The 23,096-nt window shown below is 46.7% G+C and overlaps 1 protein-coding gene across 1 annotated transcript in view; it reads left to right on the top strand.

The window, feature by feature from the left end:
* Positions 1–23,096, top strand: part of SLC25A16 (solute carrier family 25 member 16) — a 68,188-nt gene that overhangs the window by 20,944 nt on the left and 24,148 nt on the right. Inside the window, exons 3-5 of the mRNA XM_082266702.1 lie at positions 1,125–1,217; positions 9,586–9,719; positions 21,237–21,300. Coding sequence (XP_082122828.1) covers positions 1,125–1,217; positions 9,586–9,719; positions 21,237–21,300 — 291 coding nt within the window. The remainder of the gene's footprint in view (positions 1–1,124; positions 1,218–9,585; positions 9,720–21,236; positions 21,301–23,096) is intronic.

The raw sequence follows: 23,096 nt of genomic DNA, 5'->3' as shown, positions 1-23,096 counted from the left end.
GTAGAAGTCCTCCTGAGCGGAGGTATGTGTGGCCACTGCTCCCCCTCCTATTGTGCGTGTCATACAATGATAATGGGTGGGGACTCTTCCATCTTGCCTCCATTAAGCTTAAAACAAATTAATCAGAGGCCTTGGTTTAGGGCATGGGTGTCCAACCTTTTGGCTTCTCTGGGCCACATTGAGTGTAGAGAAATTTTCTCGGGCCGCATATAAAATATATACTATAGTTAAGGTATATAAGTAATAAACCCCCCCCCCTCCCCAGCACTAATTTAACACAACTAGAGGATGATCCCTTCTGAGGCAGCCTCTGCCTACAGTTAGTTGGAAGCCACTGTGTCCGTGCCCCGACCCAACTTCCTTCCTCCCCAGCAAAAAAAAAAAATAATTGTCAGGGGGCAGTGGGCCGTATTGCCTGAGGTTCTGAGCCGCATGCGGCCCCAGGGCCGCAGGCTGGAGATGCCTGGTTTAGGGGTTCAGTCAATTTTTATATAGTCTGCTTCAGAAGACCAGACAAAATGTATTACTAGTTCAATTACGAGATTCAAAGCAGAGCTTCACCCAAAAGGGGAAGTTCTGCTTTAAGGCACCCTCCCTCGCTCCTGGTATATAAAAGGCACTTTTGGGGGGGAGGGGGTGAGCGGGTACTTTATTTTGACAGGTACCTTATTTTGACAGGTACCTGCTCCCACTTCCGCTATGATTGCCTAAGCTCCGTCCCTCCCTGCAGTCTTCTGGGATAAGTGACGGGTCCTAGAAGACTACAGGACTATTCACAAGGCGCAGCGCTGCTCGCACATACACAGTGGGCACACGGCTGTGAAGCCGAAAGCTGTCACAGCTAGGTGTCCACAGTTAACATGCGGGGGGCAGACAGGAAGGGAGACCGGCTGGGGTGAGCCCTTTACTGGATCGTGGGACAGGTCAGTGGCTGTTTATTAAAAGTCAGCAGCTGCACTTTTTTGTAGCTGCTGACTTCTAATTTTTACACAGGAGACTGGAGCACCTCTTTAAATGGTGTGTTAAAAATGTAAACAGCATTTAGGCTTAAGTTCAGGTTTCATTATCTTTAGTGGTATGACTACAGTAAAAACCCTGTTTTTTGTGTTTTTTTTGTATTGTAGGAGTTGCCAGCTGCTGTGCTAAATCAACCATTGCACCTTTGGATCGGATTAAAATTCTCTTTCAAGCACAAAATATCCACTACAGGCACCTGGGTAAGAGCAGTTACATTTCAGGATGTGGCAGTGATACATTCCTTCTATATAGTGTATTTTTTCTTTCTGGCGTTTTTGCAATTTTGTTTTTATGATGGAAAAAAATTAATATTTTAAATTGAAACCCTGAATCTGGTTAAAGTGTATGTAAACCCAAAACAATGGTTTTCTTAAGCATAGTTCCCTATTTGCAGATTCTGCATGCTCCTTCATTTGGCCATTGGGTTGCGCATCAGGATAGGCAACCCATTGGCCAGTGAATGCTCTTGCTTTGCAGGCTAGCAATGCTGCTGCAAATTTCAAAGCAGGGACTTAAGGCTAGTACACATCATTCTTTTTTTTTTTTTTTTTTTCAACCCAGCCACTGTACTAACAGTCCGATGTTAGGACAGCGATCTTCCCCCGCTGAGCTATTGTGTTCTGACAGGGGGAACGTGCCCCCCTACCGGCTACTGTATTTTCTCTTACGTCCTCCGACAGTCGCCGCCTCTTCATATTCGTCACATATGGGGTATTAGACTTTGCTCCGAAGGAGTAGCTAGGCAACAGAATATGTTAACAATAAAGCTTTAACATATCCCACCCTCAAGGGGTGGTCCCCTCAGTCAATACCCTCCTACTTCCTGCAACCATATCTCAGTTTTAATGTCTAGCTTGTCAGGAGTGGCTGGCTCTCTCTGTGCTGGGACTTTCTGTCCCAGACTCTTTCTTCTTTTTAATATTTTGTTTGAGTTTTTCTCTCTACCTTTATTTAGCTGTTATTTTGTCAGCGTTAGTTAGTTCTTCGGACGAAGAGGATCATGCGGACTGGGTCTCGGGCTGATCCCCCTGGTCGCAGGTCGTGGGTCAGTGGCTTCCCAGTCTGCCATCGAGCGTTCAGCCAGGTAACGCTCCTGGCACAGTGAACGACCCATCCCTGTTCGGTGCAGGGATGATTGGTGAGGTGGCTACCTCACTGGACGCTGTGCGGTTTCTTAACCCCCATTTTGTGCGTCTTGAATTGCGACTCTCCCTGCCTCATGTGCAGCGGCTTGTTCGCCTGTGCGGGTCCCCCACGCCATGTGAGGTAAGTGTATCTATGTGGGGACCTGTCTGTCTGGGGGGGTGTCAGTCTGGGACTGTGTAACCTGCCTCTATTCACACTGCTTGTCTCCCTATCTCTCGGCTGCATGCTGTGGGCTGCAAGGGGGGGGGGGGGGAGCTGTATGACACTGTGTGTGTCAGACTGGTCAGTGTGAGAAGCTGTGTGCTGTGGGGCATGTTTTTTTTTTTGGCATGTTTGGGCACTATACGGCGATCGCTGCGGCGATCTGACATGTATTCTGATATTGGAATGTAATGTGTGTTTTAATGCACTGTGGAGCGGCGGTTTCGGCGCCAAACGACGCCATTTTGCCTACACCCGCTCCGGCCGCATGGTTTACATGCATGGCGGCCATTTTCTTGTAGCCTCCATAGGCTTACATAGAAGCGCCCTGGCAGCATCACTTCCTCTTTCCTGGAACACCGATCGAGGCAGCAACAGCGGCGAGGGTCTCCTCAGGTTTTATCCTTCTGTTCTTGCTATCCATTGCCTGTGTTCAGTTTGCATATTCCCTGTGGGGGTCTCATTGTGCTTGAGTGTGGTGCGGTGGGCTGCGCTTGCCGCGCTTGCTTAAAAGGGGCAGTTAACCCTTGGTTGTCTGGCATTACAGGGGCAATGGATTCTCAGGAGGGCAAATTTCCTACAGTATTGGTGGAAAGCCAGGGGACCGCTGTTTCCCCCCCAGGGGGGGATTTAGCCACTATTGTGGCTGGCCTTGCTGCTCAGGTGCAAATGCTGGTGGCTGCTCAATCTACTAAAAGGCCCAGAGTTGCTCTTTCCTCTGATTCTGAGGGTGAAGGTGATGGGGCTGTTCTGGCAGGGGCCTCCTTATCGGGGTCCCGCTCCTCTCTTGATCTAGTGGGGTCTGAGGTGGAGGCTGAAGTTGAGGGGGTTGATAATTCTCCCCCTGGCTCGCCTGAAGAGCTTGCAATCATGGATGAGTTGATTGCTTCCATTAAGCAAACGCTGTGTTTGCAGGACGAAGTGTGTCCCCCCGCTGCCTTGGCGGCTTATGGGACGCAGAGGAAACGCAGGACGCCGCAGGTTTTTCCCTGCAATGCTGATTTTCAGCGCGCTATTAAGGATCAATGGCGCGATCTGCGCAAGCCTTTTGCGGTACCGAGTAAATTCAAGCTGCGTTATCCTTTTTCGCCTGCCACTGGTGAAAGGTGGTGTGTGCCTCCACCAGTGGATCATGCAATTGCGGTTTTGAACAAAGCCACTGCGATTCCTGCAGAGGGTTCCCCTGTTTTCCGTGATGCCACGGATAGGAGATTGGAGTCTCTTGCCCGTCATACTTATTCTGTTACGGGTTCTATGCTTAAGGCTCTGTTTGCTTCTCTCATGGCGGCCCAGGCGATCGCAAGTTGGACGCAGATGCTTAGGCGCGTCCTAGTGGCCGACTCGGCCTCGCCGGCGACCCTGGATATGGTGGATCAGATCCACCAGGGTGTCATGTATCTGTGTGATGCGGACCTGGACCTGATTCCGTTGGCTGCACGTGTGCACAGCGTGGCGGTGTTGTCTCGCCGCCTGGTTTGGTTGAAATGTTGGTCGGTGGACCAATCTTCACGTAAGACCTTAGCCAATCTGCCTTATGATGGGTCTCGCCTTTTTGGGGAGTCCTTGGATGTGTTGATTAAGGGGATCACCGGGGGTAAGAGCACTCTCTTGCCCCATTTCCCCAAGGCTAAGGGGGCTTCTGGGAAGAAGCATGCTAATTTTCGGCCCCCTCAGGGGTCCTTTCGTGCCTTTCGGCCGCACTACAAGGGCAAACCGTTCAAAGGTCAAGGCTCTCAGAAGAAGCCCTGGTCTGGTAAACAGAAGTCCGGCCAATCCGGACCTGCAGCCCATAACAGTTCGGCCTGAAGGGGCGCCCTCACCCGGTTTTGGGGTGGGGGGACGCTTGCTCGGTTTTCTTCAGCCCTGGTTGGCCCGTGTGCGGGACAGATGGGTTCTGGAAATCGTTCGATCTGGTTACAAGATCGAGTTTCTCTCTCGGCCGGAGAGCAGATTTTTTCCCTCAAATCTTCAACTGTCTCCAGAGCGCTTGCGGGACCTGCACCTGGCGGTGCGGGACCTGAGGGCTCAGGGAGTGGTGGTTCCGGTGCCTCATCGGGACAGGTTTCGGGGGTTTTATTCCAATCTGTTCACCGTGCCCAGAAAGGAGGGCAAGGTTCGTCCGATTCTGGACATGAAGGCTCTGAACCGCTCTGTGCGGGTTCGCAAGTTCCGCATGGAATCCCTGCGGTCGGTGGTGGCTGCCCTGGCTCCGGGGGAATTCATGGCCTCCATCGATTTGAAGGATGCGTACCTTCACATCCCCATATTCGAGGGTCATCAGAGGTACCTTCGATTTGCCATTGCGGAGGATCACTACCAGTTCGTGGCGTTGCCCTTTGGTCTCGCCTCGGCTCCGCGGGTCTTCACCAAGGTGCTTGCACCGGTTCTGGCATTATTGAGGGCCCAGGGCGTTTCTGTCCTGGGGTATCTGGACGACATTCTGGTTCGGTCTGCGACCAGCCAGGGTCTGGAGGAGGACCTGTCTGTCACGATGCAAACTCTACAGGAGTTTGGTTGGACGATAAATTTTCCAAAGTCGACACTGAGTCCGTCGGTTCGTCTCCCCTATCTGGGAATGATACTGGACTCGGTGCAGGCGAAGGTCTTCCTGCCGGAAGACAAACTCAGGACTCTCCGGGAGGAAGTCAGGTCCCTCAGGGACGTTCCGAACTCGTCTCTGCGGACGTGTATGAGATGTCTGGGATTGATGGTCTCGGCCTTCGAGGCGATTCCTTTCGCACAGTTTCACACGCGGGGTCTCCAAGCGGAGATCCTGTCCAGGTGGGACGGGCGACCTCAATCTCTGGATCTTCAGCTCTCGTTGAGTCTTCGCACCAGGGAAAACCTTCTGTGGTGGCTCCAGTCCCCGTTGGTGTCCGGGGGCAAGTCGTTTCGTCCGATCTCGTGGACGGTAATCACCACGGATGCCAGCCTGTCGGGCTGGGGTGGAGTTCTGGGCGTTCTGTCCGCTCAGGGGACTTGGTCGGAGGGGGAGTCTTCCCTTCCGATCAACATTCTGGAATTGCGTGCGATAAGTCTCTGTCTTCATCGCTGGACGGACCGGCTGCAGGGTTGCCCGGTTCGGGTGCAGACGGACAATGCCACGGCGGTGGCCTACATCAACCACCAAGGGGGCACCAAGAGTGCCCGAGCGGCTCGAGAAGTGGCCGACATTCTGTCTTGGGCCGAGACTCATGTCCCGGCGATAACGGCGGTTCACATTCCGGGAGTGGAGAACTGGCAGGCGGACTATCTGAGTCGCCAGACCCTGGATCAGGGGGAATGGTCTCTCCATCCGGCTGTCTTCCAGACGTTGTGCGCGAAGTGGGGTCTTCCAGATGTGGACCTGTTCGCGTCTCGCCTCAACAACAAGGTGAAGAGGTTCGTGGCAAGGACGCGCGACCCTCGGGCAGACGCGTCGGACGCGTTAGTGGCCCCGTGGCATCAGTACAGGCTGATGTACGCGTTTCCACCAATTCAGTTGCTGTCCAGGTTCCTTCGCAGGTTACACTCGGAACGCAGCACGGTGATTCTTGTGGCACCGGACTGGCCTCGCCGGTCCTGGTACGCAGACCTCGTGAATCTGGCGGTCGACGCCCCGTGGCGTCTGCCTCTTCGAGACGATCTACTGTCTCAAGGACCGATATACCATCCTGCTTTACAGTCGCTGGCTTTGACGGCCTGGCTGTTGAGACCGAGGTCCTGAAGGAGAGGGGTCTCTCTCCGGAGGTCGTCCATACTTTAATCAATGCGAGGAAATCTTCCTCGGGGAAGGTTTATTACCGTACTTGGAAGGCCTATTTTGCCTGGTGTGAGTCCAGGGGGTTTTCACCCCGCACGTACTCGGTGTCCCGTGTGCTGTCTTTCCTTCAAACGGGTGTTGATCAGCGTTTGGCGCTGGCTACGATAAAGGGTCAGGTGTCTGCTCTGGCCGTTCTGTTTCAACGTCCCGTGGCTTCCAACCCATTGGTTGGCACCTTTATTCAGGGTGTGCGGCATCTGGTTCCCCCGAGGCGGGATCCTCTGCCCCCTTGGGACTTGAATCTCGTTCTATCTGTGTTACAACGTGCTCCTTTTGAACAGATCAGGGAGATCTCGTTGTCTATGTTGTCCAAAAAGGTCGCCTTTTTGGTGGCGATCACTTCGGCTCGCAGAGTGTCGGAGCTGGCGGCTTTGTCCTGCAAGTCTCCGTACCTGGTTATTCATTTGGATAAGGTGGTCTTGCGACCTAATCCTTCTTTTCTTCCGAAACGAGTTTCGGACTTCCATCTTAATGAGGATATTGTCTTGCCTTCGTTGTGCACGAAGCCTAAACATCCGAAGGAGGTGAGATTGCACTCTCTGGATGTTGTTCGGGCGATAAGGGTTTACCTTAAGTCGACTGAGTCTTTTCGAAAGACGGACTCCTTGTTTGTTCTTCCAGAGGGTCCTCGGAAGGGCATGGCGGCTTCGGCCTCTACCATCGCCAAATAGATCAGGCAGACCATTGAACAGGCCTATGCCTTGCAGGGGAAGGTTCCCCCTGTGCCTGTGAAGGCGCACTCGACTAGATCTTTGAGTACGTCTTGGGCCTGTCATCATGGGGCTTCTGTAGCCCAGGTGTGTAAGGCGGCGACTTGGTCGACCGTGCACACTTTCACAAAATTCTACAAAGTAGATGTTCAGGCATCGGCGGATGCTTCCTTTGGCCGCAAGGTTCTTAGTGCGGCTGTTCCCTAGGGTCCCTTGTTGGGGACTCCTGGCTGTTGGGATAAGTTTTGTATCCCCTGGTTTTTTGTCTTTTCCTGGGTTGTTGCTCCTGTTGAGCACTTGTTTTTTTGCTGTTGCCCAGCTGGTTCCTTCCTTTGGTAAGGTTCCTTATTTGATGCGGAGACTGCGTTGCCTTTCGGCGCGAATGCGTTTCCCACCCCTCATGTTTGCACTGCTTTGGGACGTCCCCATATGTGACGAATATGAAGAGGCGGCGACTGTCGGAGGACGTAAGAGAAAACGGAATTTTTGTAAAATCTTACCTGTAAAATTCCTTTCTCTGAGTCCTCCGACAGTCGCCGCCCCCGCCCCTCTTTTGGGGTTTGATTGTGTACTCTACTGCTATTCCACTAAAACTGAGATATGGTTGCAGGAAGTAGGAGGGTATTGACTGAGGGGACCACCCCTTGAGGGTGGGATATGTTAAAGCTTTATTGTTAACATATTCTGTTGCCTAGCTACTCCTTCGGAGCAAAGTCTAATACCCCATATGTGACGAATATGAAGAGGCGGCGACTGTCGGAGGACTCAGAGAAAGGAATTTTACAGGTAAGATTTTACAAAAATTCCGTTTTTCTGTACTTGCAGTGTTTTTAAAAAGACAAAATATGGGGAAAAGTGTATGTATGGAGCGGATGTTCAGAATTTTTCTTTCTATGTCGCCAAAGCATACGTTTTAAAATTAAACTGTTTCATCGCCACAGAGTTTTTCATGAAAACACATTCATAAAAATTTAGTGCACATCGTCCTAAATAAAGCCTGGTCTTGTTCCTTTTTTTTTCCCCCCATTTTGAATAGAGTAAGGGTGAGTTACAACATGTTGATGTGTTTTTTTTTTGTTACCATCTGTGTCCCAATGGGGATATTTCCCTTTACTTCCTGTCTAGAGCCAAAACAGGAAGTGAGGAGAAATGTCTTATTGTCACCAGGGTCACTGGAACTAGTGTCCCCATAGGAAAATTCCTCCTCTATTCCTGTCCTGATGGCAAAAATCTGAGATTTTCTTTCAAGTATACTTGGTGATAAAGTTTATAGGTGGTAAACATGACAAAAAGAGAGTGTGAATCTTCCCAACGTGGACACAAACAATGGTACAAATCTGACAGGTGTTCTGATCTCTCTCCACTCGAACCAAAACTAAAAAAAAGTTTTTCCTTGAAGGGTAGGGGCAGTGACAGTCATCCAAACCATGTGGCGCAACGGCAAGTGTTTTTTCCTTAAAATTTGACCAGTTAAAGCAGAAGTAAAATGAGCCTTTATACACCTTTCCTCCAATGGTCCTGTCCTTTCGCCCATGTTGGCATCATCTCTTGTGTTCCGGTTTTTGGCCATCTTCAATGGCCCTCGAGGGATGATATCACTCTTTGCGCAGGAGGCCGTCATTCTGGCACACTGGGCGTCGGGTCAGCCACTGTTAATATGCCTGGGGACTCTGTGAACAGACAGGTCATTTTTTGCAGAAAAGACATTATGTTGTTGACTTGCCACAACTGAAGAGTGAAAAATCTGGTGTAGCTCTGTAAAGAAACCAATCGGCTTCTAGGTTTTATTGTCAAAGCTTGCACAAGCTGAAGTTAGAAGCTGATTGGCTACCACACACAGCTGCACCAGATTTTCCACTCTCCAGTTTTAGTAAATGTCGCTGTGTCTCTTCTGCGATAAAGAAGCTGTCTGCTCGCAGTGTACAACATTTAGTTCACACCGCAATTTCTGCATTCCAGATGCATGTCTGCATGCACATTTTACGTGCATTTTTTATGTGTTCTGGTGCATTTTTCCCCCTCTTGTTCTTCATCTAAATTCAGAATATATGCATTCCAGTGCGTTTTGCTGTGTTCCACATAAAGCATCTGGAACACGACAAAAAGCGCTAGAATGCTCATGTCCAAACAGAAAAAATGCAGCATGTTCTACTTTTGTTGACTCCACTGGAATGCACTGCACTGATGTTAAACTATGGCCACTGGAATGAAAACAATGAAAAAAATTTACCGCTGAAGGTAAGAGTTCCTCTAATTAGCCTTGTCTAATCACAGAATGAGGGTGCTGGCTCTATATGCAAACCATATAGAAACAAAGGATGTCTGGACAACCGCACTTCAATGCAATTCACATTTATTGAAGTGGATAAAATTCATACAGCATGTAGAGGTACAGGAACAAAGACATCTGCATTTTGCACTTGTGTCAGTGCTTAGTCATAGCTATTATGGCTATAGGGCCATTGGAATACATGGAAAATACTGTGCATGTGTTTTTGATGCAGATTAAAACCCCCACTGGAATGCATCTGGTGTGAACCAGTGGTAAAGCATTCATTTTTGAAAACTTGACTTTTGCAACAATGTGTCTCTGGGATAAGTTTTGTGCTGTCTTGTTTTTTTTTTAATTAGCCAGTAAAGTCTTTCATAAAAATGTTAATTCAACTTTATTCTTTCTTTTTTTTTTTTTCAAATCATTTATGTATTCAGGTGTACTCTCCACCATAAAAGCTGTGAAACAAAAAGAAGGCTTTTTAGGATTTTATAAAGGGAATGGAGCCATGATGGTCAGGATCTTCCCATATGGAGCCATACAGTTTATGGCATTTGACAGATACAAAAAGGTATTGTTTCCTCATTCCTGTAAAAAAAATCATAACTAAATATTGATAAAGAGATTAATAGGTACTGCTAGTATCAATATAGATCCATTTTAGCTGCAAAGCATTCTCTGAATCGCGCCTGTGGCAAGCAGCCGACCTCCTGTGTGCAGTAAGCAGGAGTGCAGCTGCTCAGCACAGGACATGCAGCAAGAGGAGAGCTCTGGGGTACCGGTGTCTACTTCAGCAATTTCCACCTTCCAGGGGAATCGGCTAGGTATGGTATATGTGTATATAGGTCCATTTAGACTCAAAACAGCTCAACGCTACAGATTCATTCACGCACTAGCAGCGCTACAGTCCATGAAATAAACCATGAATCAAATATTGAATGTATGGATGAACAAAATCAATGAAGGAAAATCCATGCATGCAGTCCCAGATTGTGAGAAGATGATGTCAGTGGGTATATCCTTGCAGACCCCCAAAAAAGCCTTCACCACACCGCTGTGTACACCCAGTAGTGGGGACACTTACCAGAACCAATCTGTATATAAGCAGAATATAGTAAGCGGGAATGCCTTGGACTCCTTACTCCTCTGCGTAGAGACCACCAACCGGGACCACCAGCAAGTATCTCATGTATATCCCCTCATCAGCATAGAACATATGTGTGGGAAATAAAACAGCAACATAGTGTAGTACTGCTAAAATATGTATGCCTTTATTCCCAGCCGAAACCCTTCACACATTGCACTTACAGAAATGACAATTCTTTAAACATGTCAGGAAAGTCAGCCGTTAGTTCCTACCGCTATGTCCTGTCCTAGACTAATACAGCCCGGTACCTGGCCGTAAGCCTCGGGGGATCGCGTGTCACCACGGCTTCCTGCTTCCTACGTGATTGCGTCACCACGACTGACGCGTTTCGTCATCAAGTGACTTCCATCGAGGGCGTCCACCCGCCACCGTGACCAGTGACCACACAGTGTTACAGCAAGCCAGCCAGGGCGTCTCGGTGGAAGTCACTTGGAAGTCACTTGATGACGAAACGCGTCAGAGCGTGGTGACGCAATCATGTAGGAAGCAGGAAGCCGTGGTGACACGCGATCCCCCGAGGCTTACGTCGCGAGGCTTACGTTACGACTTGTGTCGCTCCTATTAGAACAGGTCCCTAACAGCTTACCTATGGAAGGCGACCTGTGAGGCGACCAGGTCGCCTCACAGGTCGCCCCAGTGTGAACGGGGACTAACAGATTTGTTTGTGTCTAAATTTGTGTTTATTTTGCAAAATTTTAAATGTTCAAAAATATCGGCCGATATGCGATGGCCAAAATATCGGTATCAGCAACGAAAAAACGATATCGGTCGATCACTAGTATATACATACTGCAGTTACATTTGTCTAAGCTGGACTAACGTAACTATAATATAGCCATGCCTGGAATTCTTTAAAAGCCAGGATATGACAAGTAAAACTGAAAAGAAAATGTTCTGTATAAAAGTAGTGATCTTATTGGGAAAGTGTTGCTTTAACCACTTAAGCCCCGGAAGATTTTACTCCCTTCCTGACCAGGGGTTTTTTTGCGATTTTTTTTTTTTTTTTTTTTTTTTTTTTTTTTTTTTTTTTTTTGATCATGTGCTATAAACAATAAACAAAAAAAGAGCGTAATTTTTGCAAAAATAACAATATTTTTCACTTTTTTTTCTTTGAAATTCCCCCCAAAAAAAATGTAAAAATCAAAATTTTTTAACATTTTCGGCCAAATTGTTTTATGCTACATATGTTTGGTAAAAAAAAATCGCAAAAAGCGTATTTTGATTGGTTTGCGCAAAAGTTATCACGTTTGCTAACAAAGGGAAAGATTTTTGTAATTTTTGGTGTTTTTTTTTTTAAACGAGTAATGGCGGCGATCTGCGATTTTTTTTTTTTTTTTTTTTTTTTGCGGTACTGCGACATTGCGGCGGACAGATCGGACCCTTGGCTGACATTTTTGACACTTTTGGGGGTACCAGTGACATTACTGCAGTAATCAGTGCTATATACAGTGGGTACGGAAAGTATTCAGACCCCCTTAAATTTTTAACTCTTTGTTATATTGCAGCCATTTGCTAAAATCATTTAAGTTCATTCTTCTTTCTCATGAATGTACACATAGCACCCCATGCTGACAGAAAAACACAATTGTTGACATTGTTGCAGATTTATTAAAAAAGAAAAACTGAAATATCACATGGTCCTAAGTATTCAGACCCTTTGCTGTGACACTCATATATTTAACTCCGGTGCTTTCCATTTCTTCTGATCATCCTTGAGATGGTTCTACACCTTCATTTGAGTTCAGCTGTGTTTGATTATACTGATTGGACTTGATTAGGAAAGCCACACACCTGTCTATATAAGACCTTCCAGATCACAATGCATGTCAGAGCAAATGAGAATCATGAGGTCAAAGGAACTGCCTGAAGAGCTCAGACAGAATTGTGGCAAGGCACAGATCTGGCCAAGGTTACAAAAAGATTTCAGCTGCACTTAAGGTTCCTAAGAGCACAGTGGCCTCCATAATCCTCAAATGGAAGACGTTTGGGACGACCAGAACCCTTCCTAGAGCTGGCCGTCCGGCCAAACTGAGCTATCTGGGGAGAAGAGCCTTGGTGAGAGAGGTAAAGAAGAACCCAAAGATCACTGTGGCTGAGCTCCAGAGATGCAGTCAGGAGATGGGAGAAAGTTGTAGAAAGTCAACCATCACTGCAGGCCTCCACCAGTCGGGGCTTTATGGCAGAGTGGCCCGACGGAAGCCTCTCCTCAGTGTAAGACACATGAAAGCCTGCATGGAGTTTGCTAAAAAACACCTGAAGGACTCCAAGATGGTGAGAAATAAGATTCTCTGGTCTGATGAGACCAAAATATAACTTTTTGGCCTTAATTCTAAGCGGTATGTGTGGAGAAAACCAGGCACTGCTCATCACCTGTCCAATACAGTCCCAACAGTGAAGCATGGTGGTGGCAGCATCATGCTGTGGGGGTGTTTTTCAGCTGCAGGGACAGGACGACTGGTTGCAATCGAGGGAAAGATGAATGCGGCCAAGTACAGGGATATCCTGGACAAAAACCTTCTCCAGAGTGCTCTGGACCTCAGACTGGGCCGAAGGTTTACCTTCCAACAAGACAATGACCCTAAGCACACAGCTAAAATAACGAAGGAGTGGCTTCACAACAACTCCGTGACTGTTCTTGAATGGCCCAGCCAGAGCCCTGACTTAAACCCAATTGAGCATCTCTGGGGAGACCTAAAAATGGCTGTCCACCAACGTTTACCATCCAACCTGACAGAACTGGAGAGGATCTGCAAGGAGGAATGGCAGAGGATCCCCAAATCCAGGTGTGAAAGACTTGTTGCATCTTTCCCAAAAAGACTCCTGGCTGTATTAGATCAAAAGGGGGCTTCTACTAAATACTGAGCAAAGGGTCTGAATACTTAGGACCATGTGATATTTCAGTTTTTCTTTTTTAATAAATCTGCAACAATGTCAACAATTCTGTGTTTTTCTGTCAGTATGGGGTGCTATGTGTACATTCATGAGGAAGAAGAATGAACTTAAATGATTTTAGCAAATGGCTGCAATATAACAGAGTGAAAAATTTAAGGGGGTCTGAATACTTTCCATACCCACTGTATATGCACTGTTACTGCAAAAATGACACTGGCAGGGAAGGGGTTAACTGTATTGGACAGGGAGGGGTTAAGTGGGTCCTAGGGGCGTGCTTCTAACTGTAGTGGGACATGGCTATTGGTGTAAAAACAAAGATCAACGGTTCTACATAGTAGAACCGTCTGATCTCCATTTTTACACAGGGAGAATGACAGGCGGCTTGTTTACATAAGCCGCTCTGCCTTTCTCCCGCTGTACCGACGATTGGCGAGTGACCGGCGGACATCGGGTCCGCCGGTCACACGCCCGCACTCCTCCCTGAACGAGCCGAGGCGGGCGGGTGCGCGCTCGCCCGCTTTTGGCTCCAATCCAAGTGACAGGCGAGTGACGTAGATCTACGTCACTCTGCCTGGCCGGGGCTGACTGCCGCAGTAAATATACTGTGCGCATTCGACAATCGGTTAAGTAGCAGAGAGAGAGAGTACATACTGGTGTCCTGCCGAAAACTCCAACCTGCCGAGATCTCCAACCACGTTATTTCCTGTGACTGTACATTGGGAATAATTGGAGATTTCGAGCACTTGGTGTTTTCACACAACGGCAGCCTATACACCCGAGTACATGGTATAATTGTGCAGATTCTTATTCCGCCCGCTACTTGTCGCCACCTTTGAGGCAGCCATGTTTTTGGTTACTAGCGGGTGGTGTAAGAATGTGCACTAATTATACAGGTACTCGGGTGTATAGGCTGCCAGTGTTGTGTGAAAACACCAAGTGCTCGAAATTTCCAAATATTCCCAGTGTACAGTCACCAGAAATAACGTGGTTGGAGATCTTGGTAGGTTGGAGTTTTCGACAGGACACCGGCTCAAGTGATGGAAATTTGACCCTGGGTACAGACTGAATTGGTTGCGGTGCAGTGCAGGCTTTTAGGGATTATAACAGGCGGTGGAGACCGAACACCATGTGTCAGTTGTCCTTTGAAAGGTAGCCCACCGCGAGTCGCTCTTCAAAGGGTAATGCAGAAGCACAGCAAGTTTGTCTCCTATATCAGAGATGCCACAATTTTGTTCTGCAAAACAAACATGGAAATCTCACACCAAACATTTCTTATGATAATGTTGTATCATGCAAATAAAACTTGAGTTTACAATATAGGCTTCTGAATGACGGCAGAATATTGATTCTGAACTGACAAAGAGCCTGTGGCAACTGGATCTTGCATGTAAAAAGAAAACAGTTGAATTAGTAAAATGCAGATTGTCAGATTGCCTAATAATATTTGTATCCTCCATTTGTTTTCAAGTGCATGGCCTATGAATGGATATTTACTGCTCGGACATTTTCAAGCAAATGTGTAGGATACAAACATATATTGGCAAACTGCCTCTCTGCACTGAGACACTGTTGAGCTGCATACAATTAATTGTATGTGGGTTAGGCTACATAGTATCCACAACCTACAGTCACTGTACTACACTTGGCAAATAGTCATGGGCAGATTTTGATTGTGTATTTGAAAATCACTTAAATAACTAAATATTAAGTGATTGTAAAGTATTTTTTACCTTAAAAAAAAAAATTATAAACATGTAATACTTACTTGCTCTGTGCAGTGGATTTGCACAGAGCAGCCTGGATCCTCCTCTATTTGGGTCCCTCTTCCGTGCTCCTGGCTCCTCCCTCCTGTTGAGTGCCTCCACAGCAAGCAGCTTGCTATAGGGGCACCGAAGCCACAGCTCCTTGTGTCCATTCAGATACAAAGTTGCAGCCCGCCCCCTTTCTCTTCTATTTGTCTGACTGACTTTAATTGACAGCAACGGGAGACAATGGCACCCTGCTGCTGTCTCGGCCATTGAGGAGGGGAGTCCCGGGCAGCCTAGGCACTCCTGCAATATCGCTGCATCGAGAGGGGGCTCAGGTAATTTTAAGGGGGGCTTGGGGGACCGCTGCACACAGAAGGCTTTTTATCTTATTGTGTAGAATGCGTTTAGATACAAAAAACCTTCTGACTTTACAATCACTTTAAAGTTGTGCAGATAAACTCTCACTGCTGCATAACAGCCGTTGTTCAAACATTGTTTGAAAAATTAAAAGTCAGCAGCAACAAAAACTGTCGCTGCTGAATATTAATAGGACACTCCCCTGTCCCAGGATCCAGTGATGTCCTCACTCAGCTGGTTTCTTCACCAGGCTTTGGTCACCGGCACACTAACTGTGGGCAGCCGGCTAATCACTGTGCATGCATGAGCCTGAATGGGTCCGCGGCTTTCTGGGACCTGTGACGTGCCCCAGAAGGCTGTGGGGGAAGGAGGGGGACAATGTCTGCTTGGATCGCCGCAGACCAGGTACCCGCCCCGCCCCAAAAAAAATAAATAAAGGGCCAAATGTGAACGAGGAGTGGAGATGAAAAAGAGCGTAACTTCCCCTTTTTGAGTGAAATTCCACTTTAATCCACATTTTTTTTAATTTGAGGATCTTTTATTAGTAGCTGCTTACAATTGTACAGTACAAAACCATAAAGGTTTTTCTAAGAGGTTCCATTTCAGAAAGAAATTGTTTCTGACAGGCTAAAAGCATTTTAACTATTTGCTACCCATAGGACATTATATGATGTCCTAGGGTTTCCGTGGTTATATTGGGATGATGCTTGTACCTGTAGGCATCCTGGTATCAAAGTTGTTGTAAAGGTGATTACCTGTATAACCACTTGATCTTTTCTATAGGTGATGGAGGGGGGGGGGCACCCCCTCCTGTCGTCGCTGCTGTCTTTTCCCCCCAGCATCTGACCGGCGGCATCCTTTGAATGAACAGAACGAGAGGAACTTATGTGGTTCCAACCTTTCTGTGAGAACAGAAACAAACAACAAGGATTTTGTCACTTTCCGTTTAATGTTCACAAGCTATTAGTGGCTTGTACAAGCATCTGATCAAATCGATCCTGCTCAAAATCGACTTGACCTGCTGGTTTACATAGGATAGATCTGTGATCTAAAAGACCCCAGATATCTCCATAAAGAGGGGACCTGATACTGCCCATGCTATCACAAGAGATATTGTTCATCCTTTGTGATAGCAATAGAGTTGGGGAAAAAAAAAAACAGTCAAAGGAATAAAAAAAGTAAAAAAGAAAAAACATTTTTTAAAGCACCCCTGTCCTTCAGTGCTCACATAAGACCCCCCAAGCATATGTAAAAGGTGATTGCACCACACATGTGAGGTATCACCACAAACATCAGAGCGAGAGCAATACTTTCTCTTACGTCCTCTGACAGTCGCCGCCCACTCATACAGTCTTCACTACTGGGTATTGCTCTTATCCACAGGAGTAAGCTAGGCAGAAGATTTTGTTAGAAACATTCACAAAAACTTTGCATAGACACACCTACAGGGGGCTGTCCCTCTGGTCCAATACCCCCCTGCTAGCAGCATTCCCAATTCAGTTTGTCTTTTGCCTAGTTAGGAGTAGGCAGGCTTCCCTTGGCTGGGGCTGCAGTCTCAGCCTTTTCTTCTTAATTTTTATTTCTGCAAAAGTGATTTTTCTTTACACTTATACAGGGTTCGTACAGTCATGAAAATCCTGGAAAAGTCATGGGATTTTGACATGACACTTTCCAGGCCTGGAAAAGTCCTGGAAAATGAGTAAACTTACTAAGTTTTGGAAAAGTCATGGAAAAGTGTTGTGCAACTTTTTAATTTTGTCTCTGGGCCCCCTGTATTCTGTGGGAGTGGGGGACAGTAAGTGGACTATTTTCTCTGTTTCGGGTTTAGGCGGATTAATCAGCCGCAGCGCTGAAGCCTGATCACTGGTCTCTTCAATATGAATAGACCGTGACAGGCTGGGAACCCTGCGGTGGATTGATCCGCTGAAACCTGAAACTGAGAAATCGTGCATTCACTGTCCTGCTCTCAGGGACATATGGGGGCGTGCACTGGGGGGTGTCAGGCCGACTGCTTCTCTGTGATATGGAATGTAAAAGCCGACTGCCCATGTTGTGGTATGTGCTATGGAATGTAAAAGCCGACTGCCCATACTGTGATATGGAATGTAGAAGCCACTGCCCGTGTTGTGGAATGTGGTGTGGAATGTGGTGTGGAGTCAGTATCTTTTCATTATTATTAATTATAATTATTAATTCAGTATCTATTCAGTATCAGTGAGCTGCATTAGTGCAACCAGTATCACTGTCAGTGCAACCAGTGTTAATTAACACTGACACTGGTGCCACTAATGCAGCAGAAAGGGGTTAATTAACTGCCACTGGTCGGTCATTAATGCATCAGTGACCAGTGGCAATACATTAACCCCCTCATGCTGCATAATACAAATACCATGGGTAATTAACCTTGCCTACTATTTTAATAATAATTGGGGGGGGGGGAACGTCATTTTCTGTTTGGGTGTTCTTTTGGCCCCCCCAGTGCTCTTTTAGCCCTCCCTGCTCTTAGCCCCCTCCGTGCTCTTATTCTGGCTCCCCCATTGCTCTCCACCCCCCTGTGCTCCCTGGCTCCCCCCTCAGTGATTTCCTGTTCCCCCCCCCCCCCCAGACAGTGCTCTCCACACCCCTGTGCCTTCCAACCCCCCTGCAATGCTTTCCAACCCCCCCCTTAATTCTCCCTCTTCCCCCCCCCCCCCCCATGCCCTTCAGCTCATCCAGTGCTCTCTGCTTCCCCTGTGCTCTCCGCCCCCCCCTAGTGCTCTTCTATCTTACCTTATCTCACCTAAGAGGAGGTCAGTGACAGTGCTGCCCGGCCAGTCTGAGGGGGGTCACTGATGTAAGGGGGCACTGTTATAAAGGTTCCTCCTTATATCAGGACCCTGGTCACCAGAGTCCCCCCTACATCAGAGTTCTCAGCTTTTTCACCCGTGCGCCTGAAGTGACACCCGCTCCCAGCTGTGGCAGTGGTGCTTCCATCTCATCCACTGTAAAACAAGGGACCATTTTGAGTCACGCTGTATCCAGAAACGAAACCCCTAACTGCAGAGGTACTGTACACTACAAAGATTGTCATTTATTTTAGTGAAAATATGCTGGGTGTGACATGGATTTTCTTCTTATTTAACATGTATACATAGACATTTCATGAAACTTTAGGTCATGAATATTTACGTGAAGTCATGGAAAAGTCATGGAATTTTCTTGGTAAAAATGTGTATGAACCCTGCTTATAGCTTTTTATTTGTTCCTGCGCTTAGTTAGTCATACTTCGGAAGACTACAGCATTTGCGGAGCTGGGAATCGCACTGGTTGTCCTAGAGCCTTACGGAATCCCAGCCTGCCATCGAGCGTTAGCAGGCTATGCGTACACCCTGGCTTCGCAAACGACCTGTCCCTATCCTCAGGGACAAAGCCTGCAAAGTGGCTACTTTGCTAGGATGTCTCAACTGCGGTACGCCGTGTGTTACTAGCGTCTTGTTCGGCTGACGGCACCCCCACCCAGAGTGGGAGGCTTCCTGTCACAGAGCGGTACCCGCGTTTTTCGCTGGCCCGGTGAGTACCATGCTACCCCTCTGTCTATGGCATTATCTGTCGGGGGGTGTCTGTGGGTCCTCTGTTATGGGGATGGCATTCTATGTTGAGTCTGTGATATCCCCCTCATGTCTGTCAGTATGGTTCCCGTGTGTCCCTTCACGGTCCCTGCGGGGGCGGTATAGCAGTTCTGCCGCGGTGTGGGGGGGTTTGCGGGGGTCCCTGAGTCCTTTGTGATGCTTGTGCAACGCAAACTTGATGTTTTGGCATCAGCAGATGCTTCCTTTGGCTGCAAAGTTCTGAGTGCGGCAGTGCCTTAGGGGAGACATTGCGTTTTTTCGCCTGTCCCCTCCTGTTGGGGTTTTTTTTACCCCTTGGTTATTTTGCTTTCCTGGGTTTTGTTTGCTCCTGTTGAGCTTTCCTGTTACCCAGTGTTTTACCTTTCTGGTTCAGTTAAGGTTCTTTTCTCTGAACTGGGTGCTGCGTTGCCTTTTATACAGTTACGTTTACCACCCCTCGCATCTACACTGCTTTGGGACATCCCAGTAGTGAAGACTGTATGAGTGGGCGACGACTGTCAGAGGACGTAAGAGAAAATAGAATGTTTGTAAGAACTTACCGTAAAATTCTTTTCTCTGAGTCCTCTGACAGTCGCCGCCCCTCTTTTGGGGTTCGTGGACTATCTACTGCTTGCTACCAAACTGAATTGGGAATGCTGCTAGCATGGGGGTATTGGACCCGAGGGAAAGCCCCCTGTAGGTGTGTCTATGCAAAGTTTTTGTGAACGTTTCTAACAAAATCTTCTGCCTAGCTTACTCCTATGGATAAGACCAATACCCAATAGTGAAGACTGTATGAGTGGGCGGCGACTGTCAGAGGACTCAGAGAAAATAATTTTACACTAAGTTCTTACAAAAATTCTATTTTTTTTCCCCCAAAATTTCCATGCAAATACTGTGTGACATAAAAAAATCCCAACAACCACAATTTTCTTCTCTTGGCCTCTGCTACGTCTTGGGATTCTAAGAAATTTTCTAGCAAAAAAAGAAAAGATGATTTTTTTTTCCACGTATGACAGAAATGTCAGAATTGGCTTGGGTATAGGCTAATAAACTATAGTTCACAAATGAGAAGGTGGTGTGTGAAACTGTAAAATAGTAGGATATAAGCACTCTCTTAAGGCCCCTTGCACACTGGGTCATTCCCAACTGCAGTGCCTCCCTCACTGGCTGGACAAGTTGAAGTGCTGTACCGAGTAGTATCCATGTTTAGGGGCCGATGCATTCAGGGATGATGATCTTGAATGAAGGTTTTTGTCATGAGGAATGCAATACAGGCGGATGGCCCCAAGTGCAACTGGCCTAAATTGTTTGAGCGTATTTCAATGAAAACTTGGATAGATGTGTGTGTGTGTGTGTGTAGAGGTGCTGAAAGACTTTACCCTTATGTTTTCCCAGACTGGTGGTCAGAGTTGAATCAGGGAATGTTTGTAGGTCTACGCACCTCCCCTAACATTTCCAGGGGTGTCTCCATGTTCTGCCTACTTCCTCAGACTTTAAAGCGGAACTTCACCCAAAAGGGGAACTTACGCTTGTTTGCCTCCTCCCTCCTCCTCCTCATCCAAGTGGAAATTCGCCCCCCCCCCCCTTCTTCTGCTCAACCTTCTGGGACATATCACAGGACCCAGAAGTCAGCGGGACCATTCAAAAAGTGCAGTGCGGCTCGTGAATGCAAAGTGGGAAGTCAACTGTGAAGCTGCAAGAAGTCACAGCTGGCTTCCCACAATAAAATGCCGGTGCCTGGACCAAAAGCCCATTAAAGAATTGGGTTGGGTGAGAACAGTGCTGGATCCCTGGATAGGTAAGTGTCCTTATAATAAAAGTCATTGTAATTGCTGAGTTTTAATTTTTTTTTGCGGGGGGGGGGGGGACTGGAGCTCCTCTTTTATAATGTAATATGTTTTGGGGGGGACTGGAGCTCCTCTTTTATAATGTAATATGTTTTGGGGGGGACTGAAGCTCCTCTTTTATAATGTAATATGTTTTGGGGGGGACTGGAGCTCCTCTTTTATAATGTAATATGTTTTGGGGGGACTGGAGCTCCTCTTTTATAATGTAATATGTTTTGAAAGCAGTTTGCTCAAGCTTGCATATCCCATTGGCATCTGGTTTGTAAAAATAGTCCAATGTAAATACTGATTAAATAACCATCCTGGCCATGTAACAACACAAACACTGAAAACCAAATAAGTAGAACAATTTGAGGATAAAGGTTGGTTACAATGTTCTGCAACAGCGTTCATTTCTTCATATCCTGTTTGGCCAATGTAGGTTTACATGATGTCAACACCACAGTCTATACTTTATCTTCACCCAGCTTAGAATCCAATTGACTAATAACTTTTTTTTATTTACAGTTCGTACGCAAGACTATCAACAGATCTGAGCATCTACACAGATTATTGGCTGGATCAATGGCTGGTAAGTATCCGTAAGCAAAAGTAGTTATGGAAGCCCTGTAGTCTGCTAATACTTAGGGGGGATTTCTATTTAACGTAGAAATTCCCTGTAAAGCACACATAGCCCACATAAGCCGAATATAGCACTCCAGGCCATTTCATGTGGCCCTCGCACCACTTCTGCAGCTGCCGGACCCCCCTTCATCACCACCAGTGACCAGCTGTGTGTGTGTTTAATAGTACTAACACCAATGTTGGAGGTTATTGCGTCCATTGACACCAGTGTTGGGGGTAATTATTGCCTCTGCTGACACCAATGTTGGGGGGTATTATTGCGTCCCCTGACACCAGTGCTGGGGGGCTATTGTGTCCACTGGCACCAATGCTGGGGCTTTATTTTGCACTCCCTGACAAAGCTGGGGGTTAGTTTACACTCACTGACACCAATGCTGGGGTTATTGTAGTCTAACTTCTTCAGTGTGCATTGTGATACACTGCAAAAAATGTAGCAGCACCAACATTTTTGGACGTTGAGGTGCAGAAATGCTCTGCATTGAGGCTCTCTATGATTTTCTAGTTGTAAAGATAATAACTAGAACCTCAGAGTGTTGCTGGGTTACACCATACACATTTGACAAAGGGCAGGGTTGGTCTCCATTCTGTACCATGCCATGGATCATGTATTGAGATTCACTCCAGTCTGCCATATTTTACTCTGCTTTCTGATTTGTTTGTTTGCTTGCTCAGTGGAGGTGTATAAGGTAAAACAAGGACTTTTCCTCAGATAGAAGACCGGAACAGCAAAGCCAAGTTATGATCCTATAAAATCCGGAACAAAGTTGCTGGGTCAAAGGGGAAACTTTCTATGTTTGATACATTTATAATCCTAAAAGTATCTATCAATCAAAGAATGAAATCTTATAAGGGCTCATTAATGAGGTTGGGGAGAGGTAAAGTCACCCCCCTCCAACTACTTCCACCTTTAGCTGAAGACGCAGCGGCTGGGGGTGTACACATGCTTCGGCCGCAGCAAGAATTATACCCCATGTTAGCACAATCTAGCCACACCCAGCATTTTTTGCTTTATTACTGGAGGTTTTTTGTTAGTACGGGGAGATGTTAAAGCAGTTTTAAACTCTTATGCAAATACTGTATTTTCTGGCGTATAAGACTACTTTTGAACCTCAAAAAAATCCCCCAAAAATGGGAGGTCGTCTTATACGCCGAGTATAATATCTCCAAGGTAACCTAAATATAAGTATTACCGGTAGATCATGTAATAGGGGGGTCGTCTTATACGCCCAGTCATCTTATACGCCGGAAAATACGGTATTTATTATATTGCAGCTTAACCGTTTTCGATGAGATGGCTGCATTTTTTTTTTTCTTTTTTTTTTTTTTTTTTTTTAGGCTTGCTTTCTTCAATTTTCATCTAGTGATCCAACCACTTAGTATTGTATTTCAAAAGCACAATCTCTCCAGCAAAATGCATCAGTTACAGGGATGAGACAGACCATTTAACACTGGTAGGGGTGCTTAAAATGATCAGCCTTTGTACCTTTATCCCAAAAGAAAAAACTGTTTGCTGTAACTGAATAGAAGTATGAAATGGAGTTTTGACTTAAATTTGTTAGTGTATTTAAATCTACTAATACATTTTCAGTGGTGAAAATAATTATTTGATCCCCTGCAGATTTTGTAAGATGCCCACATACAAAGTAACGAAGGGTCTAAAATTTTTTATCGTAGGTGTATTTTAAATGATAGAGACAGAATATCAACCACAAATCCAGAAAAAATACATGATACAAATGTTGT

The sequence above is a fragment of the Pelophylax lessonae genome (genome assembly GCF_965119305.1).
Source record: "Pelophylax lessonae genome assembly, chromosome: 9".
NCBI lineage: Eukaryota > Metazoa > Chordata > Amphibia > Anura > Ranidae > Pelophylax > Pelophylax lessonae.
The sequence above is the reverse complement of the archived record's forward strand: the minus strand, read 5'-3'. Positions and strand labels throughout refer to the sequence as shown.